This window comes from Hibiscus syriacus, unplaced genomic scaffold, assembly GCF_006381635.1.
Source record: "Hibiscus syriacus cultivar Baekdansim isolate YM2019G1 unplaced genomic scaffold, ASM638163v2 tig00111877_pilon, whole genome shotgun sequence".
NCBI classification, from domain to species: domain Eukaryota; kingdom Viridiplantae; phylum Streptophyta; class Magnoliopsida; order Malvales; family Malvaceae; genus Hibiscus; species Hibiscus syriacus.
Genome location: NW_024063208.1, coordinates 766,901 through 788,261, shown reverse-complemented (window position 1 = coordinate 788,261; position 21,361 = coordinate 766,901). Strand labels below are relative to the sequence as shown.

The window sequence follows — 21,361 nt, the reverse complement described above, 5'->3', positions numbered from 1 at the left end:
GGACTCCTCGGCTCCCTAATTTCACATCCATACGCACTTAAGATATCACAAGAAGTTCTCCCAGCAACACTCGAGACAATCGTTCTCCTGCTCATCCATTCATTGGTCGCTGCCAATTGTGTAGTACTCAAGGTCATGTAGTCTATCGCTGTCCTCTCTTCCGATAACAGTTTCCGTATACACAACCACCTTGTCCTAACAACTCATCACAGTATCGACCACCGTCTCCAAGGCAAGCTCAAGCGAATGTTGCAACAACCCATCCCTCCAACACTACATGGCTACTTGACAGTGGTGCCTCACATCATGTCACAACTGACCTCAGCAATCTTGCCCTCCACAGTCCTTATTATGGCACAGATGAAATTATGATCAACGATGGCTCTGGACTCCCCATATCCCACACTGGTTCCACCTCTCTTACCACTCCCTCTTACTCTTTTTCCCTATCTAATGTTTTATGTGTTCACACCATGAAACAAAATCTTATATCTATTTCTCAATTTTACAAGTCCAACAATACTTCCATTGAGTTATTACCCTCTTCTTTTCATGTGAAGGATCTTTACACGGGGGTAATAATCCTTTTGCAGGGTCGGACTAATGATGGTGTGTATGAATGGCCACTCTCCACTACTCAGTCACCTTTAATCACATTTTTCAATGTCAAAACCACTTTGTCCGAGTGGCATCATAGACTAGGTCATCCTTCTTTGTCAATCTTCAAAAATATTATGTCTTCCTTTCATTTAGATGTCTCTCGTCCTTCCAATTTCAATTTTAATTGCAATTCATGTAAATGAAATAAAAGCCATAAATTACCATTCTCTACTTCTACTCTCTCCACTTCTTCACCACTTAAAGTTATATTTACTGATATATGGACGTCACTAGTATACTCTGCTGATAACTTCAAATACTATGTTATCTTTGTAAACCATTTTACCAAATATATATGGCTTTATCCCCTCAAACGCAAATCTAACACGCATGATGTCTTTGTGCGCTTCAAGGCCTTCGTCGAAATTTTTTTAACCGTCCAGTCATAACTCTCTATTCTGATAATGGGGGGGGAATATCAAGCTCTCTCTTCATTCTTAACTATCAATGGAGTCCCACATCTCACTTCTCCACCTCAAACTCTTGAACACAATGGGTACTCTGAACGTCGTCATCGTCACATTGTCGAAACGGGTCTTTCTCTCCTTACCCATTCATCAATGCCTCTATCATATTGGCCTTTTTCCTTTTCTACCATTGTCTACCTTATCAATAGCCTTCCTACACCAACTTTAAACCACCTTTTACCATATCTTAAACTTTTTGGCACATCTCCTAACTACTCCAAACTTTGAAGTTTTGGATGACTCTACTATCATTGGCTTCGCCCATACACTTCCCACAAACTCGAGTCTCGCTCTTATCCTTGCATATTTGTCGGGTATTCCCCCACTCAAAGTGCCTATCTCTGTCTTGACATATCTATTGCTCGTCTATACACTTTCTGCCATGTCCGCTTTGTTGAGTCCATTTTTCATTTTGCAACTTCTCAAAATTCTCTTCCTCGTACCACTCCATCCACCGTTTCTGAGTGGTGCTCTATGACTTTATCGGTTATGATAACATTTACTTGCTCCTATTCGCCCAAACTCAACCCCAATACCCAACTCAAAATAATGCCACCCGCTTCACACCTACACCAGAGCCCACCAATCATTCTAGTGAAACCGGCGCGACCTTACTAGTAACCCACCACCCTCATCTCCTCACAATGACCCTAGTCTACCTTCTGACCCTTACCATCGCCTCACATTATAGTCACTCGCTCCAAACATAACATCCATAAACCAATTCAAAAGCTTAACCTTACTGCCCAACTCTAACCATCTACCCTTAAACACACCACTGTTACCCAAGCCCTCAAGGACCCTAAGTGGTGACAAGCTATGTTTGAAGAGTTCGATGCTTTAATTCGTAATGGGACATGAGAACTAGTGTCATTTCATCCCACTCAAAATTTGGTTGGTTGTAAGTGGGTCTTTCGCACCAAATATCTACCTAATGGCTCTATTGATATATACAAAGCTCGATTGGTTGCTAAAGGCTTCCACCAATGCTCTGGAGTTGACTACTCTGAAACTTTCAGTCTAGTCATCAAACCTACCACTCTTCTTCTTGTTCTCAGCCTTGCGGTTAGTCAGGGTTGGTCACTCAGACAACTTGATATCAACAATGCCTTCCTTCAGGGAACTCTCACTGAGGATGTGTTTATGTCTCAATCTCTGGGCTTCATTCACCGTGACCATCCTTATCATGTCTGTAAGCTACGCAAGGCTATTTATGGCCTCAAGCAAGCTCCCCGTGCTTGGTACCATGAGTTACGCCAATTTCTTCTCCAATCTGGCTTCACCAATTTAGTTACCGATACCTCCTTATTCATCTTCAATAATCGTTGCACCACTCTTTATCTTCTAGTCTATGTCGACGATATCATTATCATTGGGCATAATGCCAACGCTACACAGGCCTTCATTCAACATATCTCTCAGCGCTTCTCTCTCAAGGACCTTGGCCCCCTGACATACTTCCTTGGAGTAGAAGTCACCTCCTACAACAATGGTATTTTCCTCAGTCAACGCAAATACAATGATGATCTCCTTAATAGAACTTACATGACTGAAGCCAAGCATATTCCTACACCACTAGCAACTAGCCCCACTCTCACTTTACAATTTGGGACGCCACTATCTGATCTGACCGAGTATCGAACAATTGTTGGTAACCTCCAATATATCTCTCTCACTCAGCCTGACGTTGCCTATACGGTGAACAAACTCTCTCAGTTTATGCATCAACCAACCAGTAACCACTAGAATGCGGTCAGGCGTCTACTGCAATATCTCTGTGGCACCTTAAAGCATGGCATCACACTCCATCAGACTTCCCCACTAGCACTTCATGCCTTTTCAAACGCTGATTGGGCAGGAAACAAAGACGATTTCACCTCCACTAGTGCATACATAGTCTATCTCGGTCACAATCCTATTTCTTGGAGCTCTAAGAAACAACGTACAATGGCTCGCTCTTCCACTGAGGCAGAATACCGATCGGTGGCCTCCACAGCTACTGAAATTTGATGGATTTGCTCTCTCCTTACAGAACTAGGTGTCACCCTTCCCCAACAACCAGTTATTTATTGTGATAATGTTGGTACCACAAATCTCTGTTCCAATCCGGTCTTCCACTCGCGCATGAAACATGTTGCTCTCGACTATCACTTTATCCAAGAACAAGTTCAAAATGGTTTGCTTCGGGTGTCACACATCTCTGCAGTTGATTAATTTACCGATGCTCTTACCAAACCTCTTGCTCGTTCTGTAACACCCCCAACCCGGATCCGAGTCCGAGGTGTCACATTAACTTTTCAAAACTCTGTTCTTTACAATTCCGTAAAATCTTAAATTCATCATTTATGAAAATGGGTATTTTACATTAATAATTACAATCAAATTGTTTCTTTAAAACAATCAGAGTATATTCAATTCAAATCTTGTAACTAAATGCCAACTAAACTCTATAAACAAAATACATATGTTCAATGTGTTTCTGATCTGATCATCGTAAGGAAGATACTGACCTGTCTTGCTCCTCACTACTTCCATTCTCGCTTCTCAAACCTACATGTGAAACATTCACACGCTAAGTCTATGACTTAGAGAGGCATTAAACTTATAAGAGAAACTTTAACTTTTTAACCATGCATGAACATATCATACCATGTTATCACACAAAACAATATAACATTACGTATAATTAAATGTACACAGATACAAATCACTCATCATTTACTTCATTAATCTTATATCACTATCCATATTATTAATATTTATATATGTTAATCATATCCTCTTGTCCTAACCTTTTTAACCAACATATATGACTCATAAACCAAACAATACAAATATCATCATATATATCAAAAGCATATTATTCACATGTAATATATTTATTGTTATATCTTTGTTTAGCCCATGAATATTTCTGAGAGCTAAAGATACGTGAGTACATAAAGGTTGTGCACTATGCTGTCACCACAGCTCGTAAAATTCCCACTAGAGGCACGTAGAATTTGTCCCGTAGGACCACTATATCCCAAAGGACCACTATGTCCCGAAGGACCATTGATAATCCCTCGACTCTTGGCATGCCAACTATATCTCTAGATCTCATAACACATAACATGGGCATTATCTTTTTATTACATATGCATGCAATCTTATGACTTATTATTAAGTAACTCAAGTAATATTCCTATATTGTTTCCTAAATCATTATCATATAACACATAAATGCACATCACATAACATGTAATACAAGCATGGCACATTCACCTAGTACACAATCCTAATCATGCTTCGACTCATGCTATCATATATTCAAAATATAGGGAATAGACTTATCACAAGTCTAATTCCCATGTAGAAATACATATATTCCAATAGTATGTACTCACATTGGCCTCACTAAGTTCCAATCCCGTTTTATGATTCATTTCTTTCGATCGAATCTTAACCTGATAGTCTTCCCGAAACTTGTTCGTGCTCGATATCTACATAATCATACATTGATACATATCAATATCCAATTGATGTATTCTAATCTATCATTTCTTAGATCAAAAGAAAGGTCTAATTCTATTTCCCCTTGAAGTGCATCTGTACATTCTACATTGCATCGATGCATTCTTTAACATGTGCATCGATGCACTATCCATGCATCGGTACACAAATTACATTTGATGCTTTCATTTTAAGGGGGGTGCATTAATGCACTCCTTATGCATCGATGCACTAATTGCATTCGATGTTTATTTATTTAAGAGTGCATCGATACACATTGAAGATGCATCGATGCATACAACCCAGAAATTCCATTTTGAGCACGAAAATGTCTTACTTTGTCCTTAAATTCTACTTATTAACCCCTTCTTATACCTTAAAACTTATCTATACATATGTAAACCTTCTTATAATACTATAACACTTCACCATCTCTCATAATTCACCATAATTCTTGAATCAAAGAATTTCATCAAATTTTCCATGTGTTCTTAATTCAATTCTATCACCTCTAACTTCTTAATTAACACTTTGACAAGTCAAATTTAACTTCAAACTCTACTTATCAACTCTTTTCCAAAATTTCATTTAAAAACTTCAAATCTTTAATCTCTCTTAACTCCTTCATCTTATGGTTTTAAGACAAATTAAGCTTTCCTTAAGCTTAATTATCAACTCACGAATTAAACCCAACTTCAAATTGAAATGAAACAATCACTTGACATAATCTTACCTTACGAATAGAACCACGAGAAGAAAGGAATAAGAAAGCCAAACATCTCTAGAGTCTTCTTATTTTTTCTTCTCATCTCCACGTGTCTACTTTTTTATAAGGGAAAATAAAAATCTTTCTTCGTCAAATGACCACTATACCCCTTATTCCATCAGTTATTTACTGAACAATCAAAAAATATTTCAAATCTTTCAAAATCAGACTTCAAATTTTCAAAACTTCCATTTTAGTCACTTGCTCTAGTTTTGGGATGTTATATCCTCAGTTTGACTCTATCAAAGTCAAGATTGAACTTTCTCCATGGCCGTCCATCTTGCAGGGGCATGATAAGAATATAGAATCAAGTTGAGAAAGTCAAGGGATTTTCACGTTTGAATATTTCTTTGTAATTATCTGTAGTATCTGGCAGTTACTCAATTTCTTTTGTTCCCTTTTATTAATAGTTAGTTTCCTTCTTTTGTGTTCACATAATCTAAATATATACTGCCCATATCAATAAGAACAGCAAGCCATATATTTCTTCATCCTATTATCTTCTTTAGTAAGTGCCTTAAAATGCTTCAAAATATTTTTAGAAATTTTTTGTAATTTTTTCAGCGATAAAACACCCTGTACGCACCCCATGCGCCTTCGCTGCGCGTGGGGAATATCCATTGTGTAATACATTAAACGAGTACGACACACAGTCGACTGATTTGAATGCCACACAAAATCACCATAGTGGCTAACCAGAAATTTTCTTTACTTTCTTGCTTTAAAACTACTAATTTAAAATACACATAGTAAATAAATCAACCACCATTTTATAAATACATTACAATAGGAGCTCCCAAAATGAAATACTTCAAAATATATAGAACATTTAAAAAAATATAAGTTACGATTCGAATATACAAAAAGGGGTCTACAAATATAGATACCCCAACAAATAACTCAATACATACTCTGCTGCACTCGGTCTAGATCATCACTGCTCAAAAAGGCTCGTCACAGCTCCCCTACTGACCTGCGTAAGGAAACAAATTCCAAACATTAAGCTAACTAGCTCAGTGCCACACTAACAACTAAGCCATACTAAAAGTGATCAGTGAATGCTCAAGCTAACTGGTAAAATGCAATAGTGAGTATACTCGTATATGGCATTCTATACTCTATGGTAGACATCATGGTGCGACTAAGTGTTCTGCATCACGGAGCTCACACATCCCTCTAGTCTACCGAATGATAAGGCCTATAACTCTATATCAGACACAACACTCTTAACTAACCCACCCCTCACGAGTGTCGGGCCTTGGCCCTAGTTAGTCAGTTTAAAGTGCCTCGCACACTACCTAAGGATATCCGGATTGATTCTATAACTCGATACTAGTATCATTTCTAAAGTAACTCGGGTGTCCTTATCATTTTCTCGAGTGTGCAAACAAGGCTAGTTTTATTTCATCCTAATAGTTTCAGTTTCTATTATTCTGATATAAATTATTGTTATTACTTGGAGTTTTATTTGTTGTTGCTCAAAGTATATGGGGTACCTCAAATCTAATCCCTTTATTTGACTAATTATCCAAAAATGTTCGTGGGTTCAAATACAAACCCTTCAGTGTCGATACCCACTTACTGGTATTGATGCCCCCAGATTTATATAAGCAATTTGGGAAGGGTAGTATCGATACTCTAGGATGAATATTAATAGTAACAGGTTGGTGTATCGATACCAAAATTTGGTTTGATGATTTGAAAAATACTCTAGTATTAATACCCCTATAGGGAGTATTGATACTATTACCCTGGTATCAATACTCTGTGAATGAGTATCGATAATTCCTCTTTAAAATTGCATATTTTTTGCCTGTAAGATAAACAATATCGATATTGTCCTTACAGTATCGATACCATCGCTACAAAGTGCAATGTTTTGGCATGAAAATACCTATCCACCTACCCAAAAGTCCCATTTGAGGTACCCAAATAGTGATAAAGTGTCTTATTTGATATTAGGGGTCATGGAGAAGGCTTTAAACATACTAAACATCACAAAACATGGAATCTACAATGAATGCTCCATAACTCAACTTTAGACTATAATGCATTTCTAATGGCTCACAAATGATATGAAGAAGTTGTGAATGTGTTATCTTGATTTATTGGATACTAGAAACGTCTTCAAATCACTCAATAGACAATTTCTCCTTTCCCCTTATTCTTGATCTCTCTCCCACTTCTTTCACTAATCAAAGGTAAGAAAAGGTGTTAGTAACTCAACTAAGTGGTTGGATTAATGCTAAAAATGTTTCCTTTAACTTGAATACACTAAAGCAAGCTAAAATCCATCTATCCTATTGAATCCCCCTAAAAACCCATTTTTTCTAACTAATGAAAAACTTGAGAAATGGGACTTGAATTGAAGCTTTAAAAGTGGAGATTAATAATCTTACATTGGTTAACCAAACTTACACTTGAAACCTTTAGAATCTTAACTTTAGAAAGGAAGAAGAAGAAAAGTGTTTGGTGGGAATATAAAGGAGTGGTCACCCGCGTAATTTACCCTAAATATTAAATAAGCACCAAAAACCATATTCGGTGGTCGGGTAGGAATGATTTCAGTACGAGACGAGTACACAAAAGATTAGATTTGTTTTGAAACTCGATGGTGGGGTGAGAATAATTTTAATGTTGCGGGTCGCGAAATAAGAAATAAAGATGATTTTAAGTTTTATAATTATACCCTCGAAAATTCCCAAAATAAAGATAAAATTCAAATCTCATCACAAATTATACGTATATATTAATCACATCCCTTTTTAATAAAATTATTAGGCGAAGTTATATTATTATATTTTTAAAAAAATCTTTTTAAAAAATAATTTAGGTTAAATTATGGTCGAACCTAATTACATATTTGGATGAATTCAAAGATAAAATTGAAATATTCAAAATTTTGAGACCAATTTAAAAATACGGTCATAGTTTAAGGGTGCAATTAGAATGTTCAAAAATTTAAGTACTAATTTAAAACGAGAGTCAAAGTTTAGAAATAAAATTAGAATATTCAAAAGTTTAAAGATCAATTTAAAATAAAAATTATAATTGAAGAGATATATTGTAATTAACTCGATAACATGAGTATGAGCATCATCGCTACTGTTCTCGTTTGGCCGAGTTGAAATCCCTTATCTTTCCGTTTAAGAATTGTTAGGTTGAGTCAAATCGAACTTGTGTTAAACTTATGCATATTACCAACATATTTCATATTTATTTAACTCGCTTTGAGCATGTTAAAATTTTAATTTTTAAAATTTAATTATAATGTTTTTAATTTATTTATTTTTATTTTATTAAATATCAAATTTCACAAAAGAAAAGAGAAATAGAAAAACAGAATAGCATAACAAATCTTTAGAAGTTTCAAGTTAAAGTATTAGCGATCAATAAAAACATCACAAAACAATGCTGCTACTGTCTTCCAACATCAAAACCAGGTTTCGAACTCAGTTCACCATGACTTCCAAAGCTGAAATTATGATACAAGTTCATAGGCAATCTCAGTTGTCCAAATTCAACCCCATTGTTTTGGTTCAGACCCAACGCTAAACCAAAACTGCTGGTTCCGACGACTCCGACATTGTGGTGATTACTTGGAATCTGTTCGATGTAAGATGAACTCTTCTGCAACTCGGTTTCTTCATTGTAGATTACATTGTTCCTCGGCCGTTTTGTTTGGATGTTCTGCACTTCTTGTCTTGCAATGAAATGCGGCAGTTTAGGGTCTTGATTCGTTGCTTCCGATGATGGTGTCTGAATATGTGCTTGTCTTAATTCAAGATTATGTACTTCTTCCACCATTGGCTTCCATAGTCTAACTCTTGCATTGATAAACCAATTCGAAACCTGTAACAAAAATCTCATTTCATTGCTGCATTAGCCAATTCATAAGAACACAAGATTATGATTATTAGGCGGGAAAATGGATGTTTGTGTTGATAAAGTTCACCTGTGTCCTGGAGAGACCTGTTTGTTGAGCTAACATCAGCTTTTCCGAATCCGATGGATAACTGCAATGCCATTAACTTCAAAATCTTATAAAGGAACTATCAATGGTATCGAAATGTGTTTTCTTTTCCCGAAACGATCACTTACGGATGCAGGAAATGCTCGAACAGCCACGTCTTGAGTACTGCAACGGCATGCTCAGGAAGTCCTCTCTGCGATCGCCAAAGTGGATGTGTAAGGAAAATCGAGTTCCGGATTGAATTCTGGTTATTGATCCCTTGATCAGACGTCCAAAGGCTCGAAACATTACGTTTATCGACACCGCAGGCCTTGTCTGCGAACCGGATTTGGTCTAGAATTGCATTCTTCAAGCAACTAAAATGCGATGCGACGGCTTTGAAAGCGAAACACACGTAGGGAGCCGCGTTCCCGAGTCCAGAAACACACTTGAATGATGCAACAACCGATTGCATTTGCTGGCAATACAACTTGTATTTCCTATATACCTAATGCAGATCAAGAAAACAACAGATTGGGAACATATAAATCTCCCAAACTATCAATAAATTTCTAATTAATCAAATATCTTGGAATTGAACTCTCTCATAGCTATTTTCTCTATTATATACATATATATGATCAGATCCCAAATAAGAAGCTACATTCTCCATTTTTGTTTTCCAATTAGTCACCATTTACAGGCTCAAGTTCAACTGGCCTCCATATTACAGAAAGCTCCAAATTTAGTTCACTTTTGTTCACATTATATAATTTTTTAATTGAATAATTTAATGGCACCAACAACACACACATAATGCAAGGACAAAACAAAACAAAAAAGAAACAGTAACATGATTTAATATGACAAGACAAGACATCTTTTTTTTTTGACAACTCTACTATATATATCTCTTTGCCCGAGGAATACTGAATACTGATACTGATCCTTGACAGATAACAATCAAACACAGTTTTTATAGATAATTTTTATATGAAGAAATATAAACTATGCATATACCTCATCTAGCAGCAAAATGAGCCTCGAGTTCTTCCAACGATGTTGAATTTTGTCACTGCAGGTTATTGAGTCATTATCAGCTCCATCTTCAGCTAAGATCTCCAATGGAAAGTCTGAAACTTCATAATCCAAACCCAGAAATTCATTCAAAATCTGCTGTGCGGGCTTCAAGTACCTTGAACTCGTCAACACAGAAGCGTAGCCAGTGAAAGGACCGAGTGGAACCGAGTTTCTCATCTGTACAGTGTTCTGCTTCAATAACCCTTCCAAGATCGGATTCCCGTTATTCCTCTGTGCTTCCAAGCTTATTTGTTGATTATCCTGGTGTTGAAATGATAGGGACAAAGATAAACCCTGGGGAATAATATTGGAAGATTGTGGGAAATTCCCATGCATGAGAGCTTGTTCATCTTGGTGGGTTCCAACGGTAACGACCCTAAGCTTGTTTCTTCTGTTTTGTTGTGGTACATGGAAGGGTTCATTGGTTTCTGCCATGAAAAAGAAAATGTGGAGATCTGATGATATGAGTTCGGACAAGAAATGAAAGATGTAATAAAGAGGGGAGGAAAGGAAATGAACGAGATTTGCAGGATTGTGCAGATTTTATATACAGATACAGATGTAGGTCACACACTTGATCTTAATATGTAGGGGTGTAAACGAGTGGATCTTGACTTCTGCTGAGATCAACTCGATTCGAAAATTTTAAAATGAAGTTTTAAAAATTTTGAAATGAAATTTGATTTGATTTGAAAATTTACGAATTTAAATTTTTTAAGTTTGAATCGAACTTAAAATAATGAATTGAAACTCATAAAAGTTCAAAATGACTCGAAATAAAAAAATTTTAAATTTAACTCGACTAAAATTTTAAACTCGAATCTGAATTTTAAATACATGAAAAATTGTATACTATATTTTTAAAAAAATCAACACATAAATGTTAATATATTATATTTTTGAGTGATTACAAAATTTTTGAGTCGAGTTCGGTTCGTTAAAAACTCAAATAGTACTCGAGTTATAATCGAATTCATTGGAATTGAATATTTATCGAATTTTAACTTAATTAATTTAGAATAACTCGAGATTTATCTTATTTCATTTTCAACCCTAACGTGTTATGTTATGGTATTGGATGGAGTATAAAATGGATTTTCCCTAAAACAGTCTGCTACAGTATATTGAATTAATGATTCAAAATTTATATTATTGTTTTTACATTAAAAAACCTATATAAATACAATATGTATTTAATATAATATTAGTAATTGAGAGTTTCATTTGAAGACGTTTTTTTTTTCTTCAAAAACATAAGTCCATTGCATAAATTATTGTTTTTGAGACATGAATATTATTTGTCAGCGATGGATACTACACACTAGTATGGTGTGATTTGATTTGTTGCTGGGTAAAGTATATAAATGATTATTAATTATAAAATATTATTTTATTAGTTTTTTATTATTAAAAGTTATAAAATAATTTTTTATTATAAGATATGTTTTATTGATCCTCTAATTATTAAAAATTATAAAATAATTATTTAATTTTTTAAATATTTTAAACTCATTATTTTCGTTAAAAAATGACAGTTATTTGAGTTATAAAATAATATAATAATTGAGATATGATAAAATCATATTTTAATGATGTCTACTGGTACCATCATTGCTCTTAAGTACTGATTTGACAATATAATTTTTCAAGCATCGGCTTAAAGTCATAATATAAATAGATAGTCAATCTACAAAATACATGTCAAACGGTTCTAGAATTATATTTTATCATATCATAATTAATAGATTAATATTCAGATCATAAGATTGTCAATTTTTTTAATAGAAAATGATGAGTTTGAAACATATGAACAGTTAGGTGATCATTTTGAAACTTTTAATAATCAAATGATTGAAAAAAGTTATCATATAGTCGATGATTATTTTGTAACGTTTAATAGTTAGAAGACTCAACAAAATATTATTCTATAGTCGAATGACTATTTATGTATTTTTACATTTTCTTTTTGTGATTGGAGTTCTTGGATTTGTATTCATTGATGGTTTTATAAGTGTTTCGATATTAATTTTTAGAATATCAGACATTTTTTCGATTTAATTAAACTCGTAATCAAATGTTCTTTATTCTTTTGTAATAATTTTACAAATCAACGAATTGAATTAGAAAGAAAAAACATTATAAAATGAAACAAGAACCTTGATGTAGGCAAAAATTTCTTAATCCCTTCAGACAAACACTATTCATTGGCAAAATATGAAAAAAAAAATATAAAGACAGAAACTAATGATCCAAATGACATGACGTTAATGTCACATGTGATTGTGAGTTTGACTGTTGATAACAGTAAATGGACAAATAGTTTTTCTGGTCATGGTAAAGGAAGACATGTGGCTTTCCCTGTTCTCATCCATGAGTAAATAGTGTACCTTACACAATGTATCACGATCTATTATTGATGAGGTGAAACATTTTAAAGGCAAAATCTTTAGTACTTGTATTGTTCGAAAATACAAATTACTGTGCGAGTTTAGACTGGTTTTTTCTTTTTCATGAAACATCAGTTCAAAACATTGTACATCTTTGTCTTCTCTCCGACACTCTGGCATTCATTTGTTGGCTAGTCTTCCACTGCGTGACTGAAATTTTCAATGATTTAAATATGGGACTGAGTATTAAAGCACGGAGGAGAGGCGGTTTTCGGTTCAATCAGTAATACATTATAGGCGTTTAGTATATAAATTATTAATTTTTATTTATTTTAATATTTAAACTTTTAATATTTTTAAAATTATACCTAAAGTTTAGTTTTATTTTATTTTAGTATTCCGTTCAAAATTTAACGTTAAAATTTGAAAAAAATTATAAATTTCGGTACTAAATTTAACCATGAAAGCTTAAAGCGATTCGTCAATTGGTTAAGATGTCAGGAGCTAAATTCGAAGTTACGAAATTCGATGGTCAGGGTAACTTCAGATTATGGCAAACAAAGGTTAAGGATCTGTTGGCGCAGCAAGGGATCCTGAAGGCTTTGCGACCTACAAAGCCGACGTCGATGGATGAGGAAGATTGGGAAAAATTGTGGCAGCGAGCGGCAAGAACCATACGATTATATTTGGCGGACGAGGTCATGTATCACGTCATGCATCTGTCGTATCCAGATGAAATTTGGAAGAAGTTGGAAAGTCAGTTTATGTCCAAAACCTTAACGACTAAACTGTATCTAAAACAACGGTTGTATGGGCTGAAGATGCAGGATGATCATGATTTGGCGCAACACGTGAATATCTTCAATCAAATCGTTTCTGATTTGGCTCGACTTGATGTGAAAATTGAGGATGAATACAAAGTGATGATTCTGTTGTGTTCGTTGCCTCCCTCTTACGAACACATGGTGATTACTCTTACATATGGGAAAGAGACTATCAAAGTTGAGGAGATTACTGCAGCCTTGTTGGCTCACAACCAGCGGAAGCGGAATGCAGAGGAAAGCTCTCAAGCTTATAGCTTATATGTTAAGGGTAATCGAGACCGTGGACGGAAGCTAAAGAAGGCAGGGTTTGGGAAGCGGAATTTCAAATCCAAATCTAGGGATAAGAAGACAATTCATTGTTACAAGTGCAAGAAGGTGAAGTTGAAAAAGCAGACTGATGGGAAGCGTGATGACTCATCCAAGTCTGTGAATGTAGTCGATGATGACAATTCTGATTGAAGTGAGGGTGATATGCTCTCTATTTCAACGACTCAATTGACGGATTCTTGGATTCTTGATTCTCGATGTTATTATCACATCACGTCAAATAGGGAATGGTTTTCGACATACAGGTCAGTTAATTCTGGTTCTGTTTATTTGGGTGATGATCGATGTTGCAATATTGTTGGTATTGGTGATGTCAGAATTAAGATGTATGATGGTTCTGTTCGGACGTTGTGTGGTGTTCGGCATATCCTATATTTGAAGAAAAATTTGATTTCTTGGGCACTTTTCACAATAATGGTTTTATCCCTAAGGCTGATGAGGATAGGGAAACCATTCGGATTATTAAAGGAGCTTTGACTGTGATGAAAGGAAAGATTACTGCAGGGAATATTTACAGATTGTTAGGGAGTACCGTTTTAGGTGGAGTTCATTATGTTGAGTCATGTGATGATACTACCAAACTGTGGCATATGCGTCTTGCTCATCTTAGTGAACGTGGTATGGCTGAATTACATAAAAGAAATCTATTGCATGGTGTTAAAATCTATAAGCTCAATTTTTGCAAGTATTGTGTTCTTGGTAAACATACTAAAGTTCGTTTCAAGACTGAGAAGCACATAACTGAAGGGATTCTTGATTATGTGCATTCTAATTTATGGGGGCCTTCCACGACATCGTCTTTGGTTGATCTAGGTATTATGTTTTTTATTGACGATTTTTTACGGAAAGTTTGGGTGTATTTTTTGTAACATAAGTCTGACATTTTTTAGAAGCTCAAGCTGTGGAAAGCTAAGGTAAAAAACCAAACAGGACGAAAAATCAAGTGTTTGCGGTCTGACATTGGTACGGAGTACACAAATTCAGAGTTTCTAAACTTCTGTAAGGAGTATGGGATAAAGAGACATTTTATAGTGTGCAAGACACCACAACAGAATGGTGTTGCGGAACGGATGAACAGGTCGTTGAATGAAAGAGCCAGATGTTTACGGTTGAATGCGGGACTTCCCAAACACTTCTAGGTTGAGGCTGTTAACATGGCGTGTTATCTTATCAATAGATCGCCAAGGGCATCATTGGTTGGGAAAGTTGCAGAAGAGGTATGAACTGGTCATAATGTTACTTTTGATCACTTACGGATTTTTGGTTGTCATGCTTATGTGCATGTACCTGCTAATGAGAGATCCAAACTTGATGCAAAATCGAATGAGTGCATTTTTCTGGGTTACAAGAAATGTGTCAAAGGATTCAAGTTATGGGATCTAGTTGCGAAGAAAATTGTGATCAATAGAGATGTTGTTTTTGATGAACAACCCATGTTGCAACAGAAGAAAGACATTATAGTGGTGGATTTCGAGCAGTTTCCAGTTGAGAAAACAGAAACTTCTCAACCGACTTCTGGTGGTTTCGCTACGATTGATTTGCAGGATTATAGTCTCGCGAGAGACAGGGTGAGACGGACGAATATAAAGCCTCCGAACATATTGGGTTTTAAAGACTTGGTCTCTTTTTCACTTATTGTTAGCAGTGATGGTCCAATTACTTTTCATGGTGCTATTACTAGTCAGGAAAACGACAAGTGGATGGATGTTATGGTTGAGGAGATGGAGTCTTTGAATCACAATCGTACATGAGAGTTAGTTTGCCTTCTTGATGGTAAGAAGACTATTAGTTGCAAATGTGTGTATAAGAAGAAACTAACAGTAACATAAAAAGGGGGAGAAGTTTAAGGTTCGTTTGGTAGCAAAGGGTTTGTCATAGCAAAAAAGAGTTGATTATGATGAAAATTGTTCTCTTGTGGTTAGACACACTTCAATCCGAGCAGTACTTGCATTGGTGGCTAGTTGGGATTTGCATTTAGAGTAGATGGATGTTAAAACTGCTTTTTTGCGTGGTGATTTAGAGGAGCAGATCTACATGCAGCAGCCTGAAGGTTTCACTCAACCTGGAAATGAGCATTTAGTTTGCAGATTGAAGAAATCTTTGTAAGGGTTGAAACAATCTCTGAGAAAATGGTAAAAACGGTTTGAATCATATATGATCAAGATTGGCTACAAGAGATGTGAGTATGATTGTTGTGTCTATGTTAAGAGCCTTGATGATGGTTCTTTTATTTTTCTATTACTGTATGTTGATGATATGTTAATTGCTGCGAAGAACATGGATGATGTTATCGATTTGAAAACTTTATTGAGTCAGGAATTTGATATGAAAGATTTAGGTGCTGCAAAGAAAATTCTTGGAATGGAAATTTGTAGGGACAAAGACTCAAGGAAATTGTGGCTATCTCAACGGGGTTTCATATTCTATTGTTGTTGGTTGGTTGATATATGCAATGGTATGTACTCATCCCGATTTAGCTCATGTTGTTAGTCAAGTTTGTAAGTACATGTCTAAACCTGGTAAGAAACATTTGGAAACAATCAAGTGGATCTTTAGGTACTTAAAGGGTACTGTGGGACATGCAATTATTTTTGGTAGTCAGCGAGATAATCATTTGGTTGTAGGATACTTGGATTCAGACTATGCGGGTGATTTGAATAATAGAATATCTACGACAGGGTATGTATTTACTCTTGGTGGAGGGCATATTTGTTGAAAGTCTATTGTTCAATATGTTGTGGCATTATCTACAACTGAAATTGAATACATGACAGCGACTGAAGCTGTAAAAGAAGCTTTATGTTTACTGCTTTAGTGAAGGATTTGGGTGTTCAACAAGGTGGAGTTCAGTTGCTTTGTGACAATCAAAGTACTATTCACTTGGCTAAGAATCAAGTATATCGTGCTAGAACTAAGCATATTGATGTAAGGTTTCACAAGATCAAAGAGTGGGTTGTATCTGGAGAGATTTTGTTTTAGGCACATACTGATGAGAATGCCGCTGATATGTTCACCAAGCCAGTTACGACAGACAAGTTCATGCATTGTTTGGACTTGTTAAGTGTTTCGAGTTGTTAAAGAAGTAAGGTAACCCAACATTGAATGTTTCCTAAGGGGCAGGATATTCGCCGAGGTGGAGATTTGTTAGGTATGACTCATAAATATACTGGTGAAATATTTGTACGATACATGGTTAATTTTGTAAATATGTATCAGGGTTTATTTATTATAAAAGAGGTGTAACCAAAACCTATGATTTTAGAATGAAATATCTAGCGCCGCCCAGGGCACCGAGGACGTAAGCACATTGTTGAACCTCGTTAAAATTCTTGTATTTTTTTTGTTTTATTTACCCGATTATTCAACATAAATGGACCAAAATTGATAGTTTATGTATTAAACATGTTAAGTTTTTATGGCTGGTACTAAAATAAACAAAAACTAAATGTTTGAAAATTGAAAGTTTAGGTACTAAAACGGACCAAAATTGATAGTTTAGGTACTAAATGTGTAGTTACCTTATATTATAAAGTAAATTATATAAGATATCATCGAACCTTAAGCGGTATATCATTTATATCATTGACCTTTCAATTATACCACTAAATCTTGAATTTGACTTCAATTATATCATTGGACCGTTAAATTTCACACGATATGATGGTATGAACAAAATAACATCATTTTGGTATAGCTATCGATGCTTAAAACGACATCATTTTAAGCACTAAACTTTAGTGGTATATCAATTTTACCACTGAACTTTTCAATATTTCACTTTTGGCAATGTACTTTTCCGACCGTCGAATACAATCAATCATCGTCTGTCATCGGTTGTATTTTATGACAAGATCACTATTAAAACGTTTATATTTCATTCCTCTCTCTTCTCAAATGAATTGGGGTTTTCATGAAACTCGCCAAAATCAACGTAATTAAAAAAAAGCTTCACAATTTTTATCAGGTTGAAGTCTTTATAATATTTAAGGGGTTTAGGGTGTTTGTCTGAAAATACAAAGGGTGAGAAAAATTGTTTCAAAAAGACGAACAACATACTTCAAAATTACCCTCATCGAATGGTCATTAGAAGAGATTAAAGTATTAGCACGCCGAACTTTTAGATGAATTTTCATGATTTTGTGTGGGTTTTGTAGAAAATCAATCATATAAGAAGAAATATGTGTGAAATACGAATGTTTTGATGCCTTTCATTCCGTGAAAGGTGATCGTGACGAGCTACGATTAGTGGTTGCCTACGGCGGTTGAAAAAGTGTAGTGATAAAAGTGACATGTTTAAAAGTTTAGAGGCAAAATTGATACATCTTTAAAGTTCAGTTCCCAAACTAACATCGTTGTGGGCGTCAATAGTTGTACCAAAACAATATCATTTTATCCACGACATCACAGTAATAGAAGGATTTGTTTATGTCATATTGTCATTTAAACTTAATGATTCAATAATATAATTAAAGTTAAAACCAAAATTTAGTACTATAAGTAAAACAATTAAGAATTTAATGATAAAAATGATATATGGTCTTAAGTTCATTGATATATAGTGTAATTTACTATATATATATTTTATGAACTATGATAGGAATATGTTTTTGGAGCTTCTTGTTGCTTTTTGCCAGCAATTAGGCCTGTCCATTAGTAAGTGTAACTTGAGATACGTCACATGACCTCAAAATTTAGGTGGCCTGCAATTTGAAAAAATCTGCTAATTCAAAAAAAAATTACTGTACACAAGTGTGAAGAAAATTTAATTTCATATGTCTAAAAAAATTTTATTTTGTAAGAAATAATCATAATATGATAAATTTCGATATTTTATAATTTCATCTTATTATAAAATATTTTAAGAACCTCATTTTTAAAAGTAGCCCATGACCTCAACATCTTTTAGGATGTGTCTATTGGTAGTTTACGTGGTTTGGCAATGATATCGTAATATGTTATTCAAGTGGTTTTGTTTTATGTTTTAGGTGTGTGTATAATTTTACATGAATGTATATATTATTTTTCTCCATATAGGTTTAGAGAACTTTTTAATAAGACATGCAAATTAGGTTAATTTATTATAATAATGTTTTATTTTCAAGTGAAAAAATGTTTTTGGATAATTGGGGTGAGAATAAGATGTTGGTAGGGGCAAAGTCAAGAATTTGGTGTTGGCGTTGAAAAAAAATTATGAAAGATTGAAGTCATAAAATAATTCAAAAAAATATTATCATTGTATTGTTTGAGTTAAGATTATTGAAAATTTAAATTTTCAAGAATATATAGAATGAAATTTATTAAATTTGAGTGTAACATAGTTTAGAAAATCCTCATGTTTCCATTTTACATTGCCTTGAGATGTATATATATATATATGTATAGAACAAAGTGTATTTCATGTATGTAAAAGACACAATTTTCTGGTAATGCATGCATTTCACGTTACGTCTTCGCAACAATCAAAAAACGTATCTCTTAGGAAGAACAACAGCTTCTCTTAGTTCCGGTATCCAACATATTATTAACGTTAATGGTCGTCCCTTGAGGAACACTTGAAGACGCTTCTTGTGCTGCCATTGCCTTCTTGCTTATGATTTGATAAATAACCATTAAAATCGTCTGAAACGCTTTCTCGATGTTGACACCTTCCATTGCCAATGTTTCGAGGAATACTAAGCCTTCCTTTTCAGCCAAGCTTTGCGCATTCTCTTGCGTGACCGATCGGAGATGGTTCAAATCGAACTTGTTTCCGACCATCATAATGACAATGTTAGAATCGGCATGCTCCCTTAGTTCTCTTAACCATCTTAGGACATTGTCGAAGTTATATCGTAAATCAAAAGTGCTCCAACTGCACTCTATAGTAAGCACTTGTAATGGCTCGATACCTCTCTTGGCCTGCTGTGTCCCATATTTATGCCTTAACAATCTTCCTTTCTACCTGAAATGAAAGGAATATTTTTAAACATTAATAGAAAATACATAAATTCGAATTTTATGTTGTCCCGACTCTTTATTTTATTATTTAAATTATTCAGATTCAAACTAAAAAATTCTAAGGTTAAATCATGATATCGGTCTCTCTATTATGCTCAAATTTGACTTTTAATTCCATACCTTGATTTCATATAATTTGATTCTTACTTTAATAAAAAAATAATTAGTCCCCACACAAATTTTAAAATTCTTCTATTAGTCCTTGTACTATATGAGAGTTGTGAGTATAGTCATTATGTTTTAATTTGATCATTTTTGGTTCATGTATTTTAAAATTTTGAAATTTAACTCGAACAGTAGCAATAAAATTTGTCAAGTCAAATTCTACTTTTACTCCTTGTTTTATGCAAATATTATTGATTTATTAGTTCACGTTCTTCAATTTGATCATTTTAAGTTATACTATTTAATCATGTTGTTCATGTATTTTTTGGAAAGGACTGAAATTTTAAAATTCAAAAGATACAAAGATTAAAATTTACCTTGTTAGTAGGCTCTAAATTCATAACTTATACATAATAAAAAAATCAATGACTAAATTTAACCCAAAAATTTCATATCAGATAATTATTTGGAAGGAGTGTTCATTCTTCCCGACCTTGCCCTCCAAAATGATAAAATTACACTTTAATCCCTTAAAAATTGTGAAATTATAATTAATTCAATGGTCAATTTGACCCTCAAATTTTGTTTTATAACTTCTCCCCACCATGAATAAATAAATAAATAAACAGTATAAAAGTGGAACAATATGCAAGACACACAAATATACATACCTGAAGTGTTCTTGTTGCAAATTCAACACCAATGGTGGACTTAGACTCCAAGCAAAAAGAATGTTGGATTTTTCGACACTTGAATCTCCTATCAATATAATCTTAAATAAATAATCGTATTCATGATCCACTTTATAAGCCATTTACAATTTAATATCTTATGATAATCCAAAACTTGTTAGAAATCCAACAAAAAGTTATAAAAAATAAACACAAAAATTATTTGATTAACAACTATTACCCCAAAATCAACAAATTTGGTGTTTGTTGTTCTTCCAAAGGAGAGACAAAAGGCTCCTCAGGAGATGGAAATGGCTTCCATAAGCAAAGAGAGAGAGGAAAAAAAGAGAGAGCAGAATTAACGTACAAAAAGCCACTTAAAACGGTATTTCAGTGGGATCAAAACCAAATTAAATTCAGCCACCCCTAAACTAATTTAATGGGGTCTAATTAGATACTTGTATATTGAGTATTAAATAAAAAGAATATTCAATTATTTTTTTCTTTTGATTAAGCTAAGGTGATTACAAAGTAATATCTGTTGTAAATACTTTCAACCATTTAACAATGAATGTTCAATCACCCTGTTACAACTGCTGATGTTTGAACCCGCACTACAACAAAACTATTCTA

At 34.2% G+C, this 21,361-nt stretch overlaps 1 protein-coding gene and 1 pseudogene across 1 annotated transcript; both read right to left on the bottom strand.

The window, feature by feature from the left end:
- Nucleotides 1–8,777: 8,777 nt before the first annotated feature.
- LOC120172660 (BEL1-like homeodomain protein 9) lies at nt 8,778–10,927 on the bottom strand. The gene is made up of 4 exons (XM_039180074.1): nt 10,358–10,927; nt 9,487–9,845; nt 9,341–9,401; nt 8,778–9,237 (listed from the first exon to the last, which is right to left on the bottom strand). Exons 1-4 carry the CDS (start codon nt 10,850–10,852, stop codon nt 8,803–8,805), a joined length of 1,350 nt encoding a protein of 449 aa, XP_039036005.1. The 5' UTR covers nt 10,853–10,927; the 3' UTR covers nt 8,778–8,802.
- An 8,495-nt stretch (nt 10,928–19,422) lies between these two features.
- On the bottom strand, nt 19,423–21,003 carry LOC120172690 (annotated as a pseudogene).
- Between the last annotated feature and the right edge of the window lie 358 nt (nt 21,004–21,361).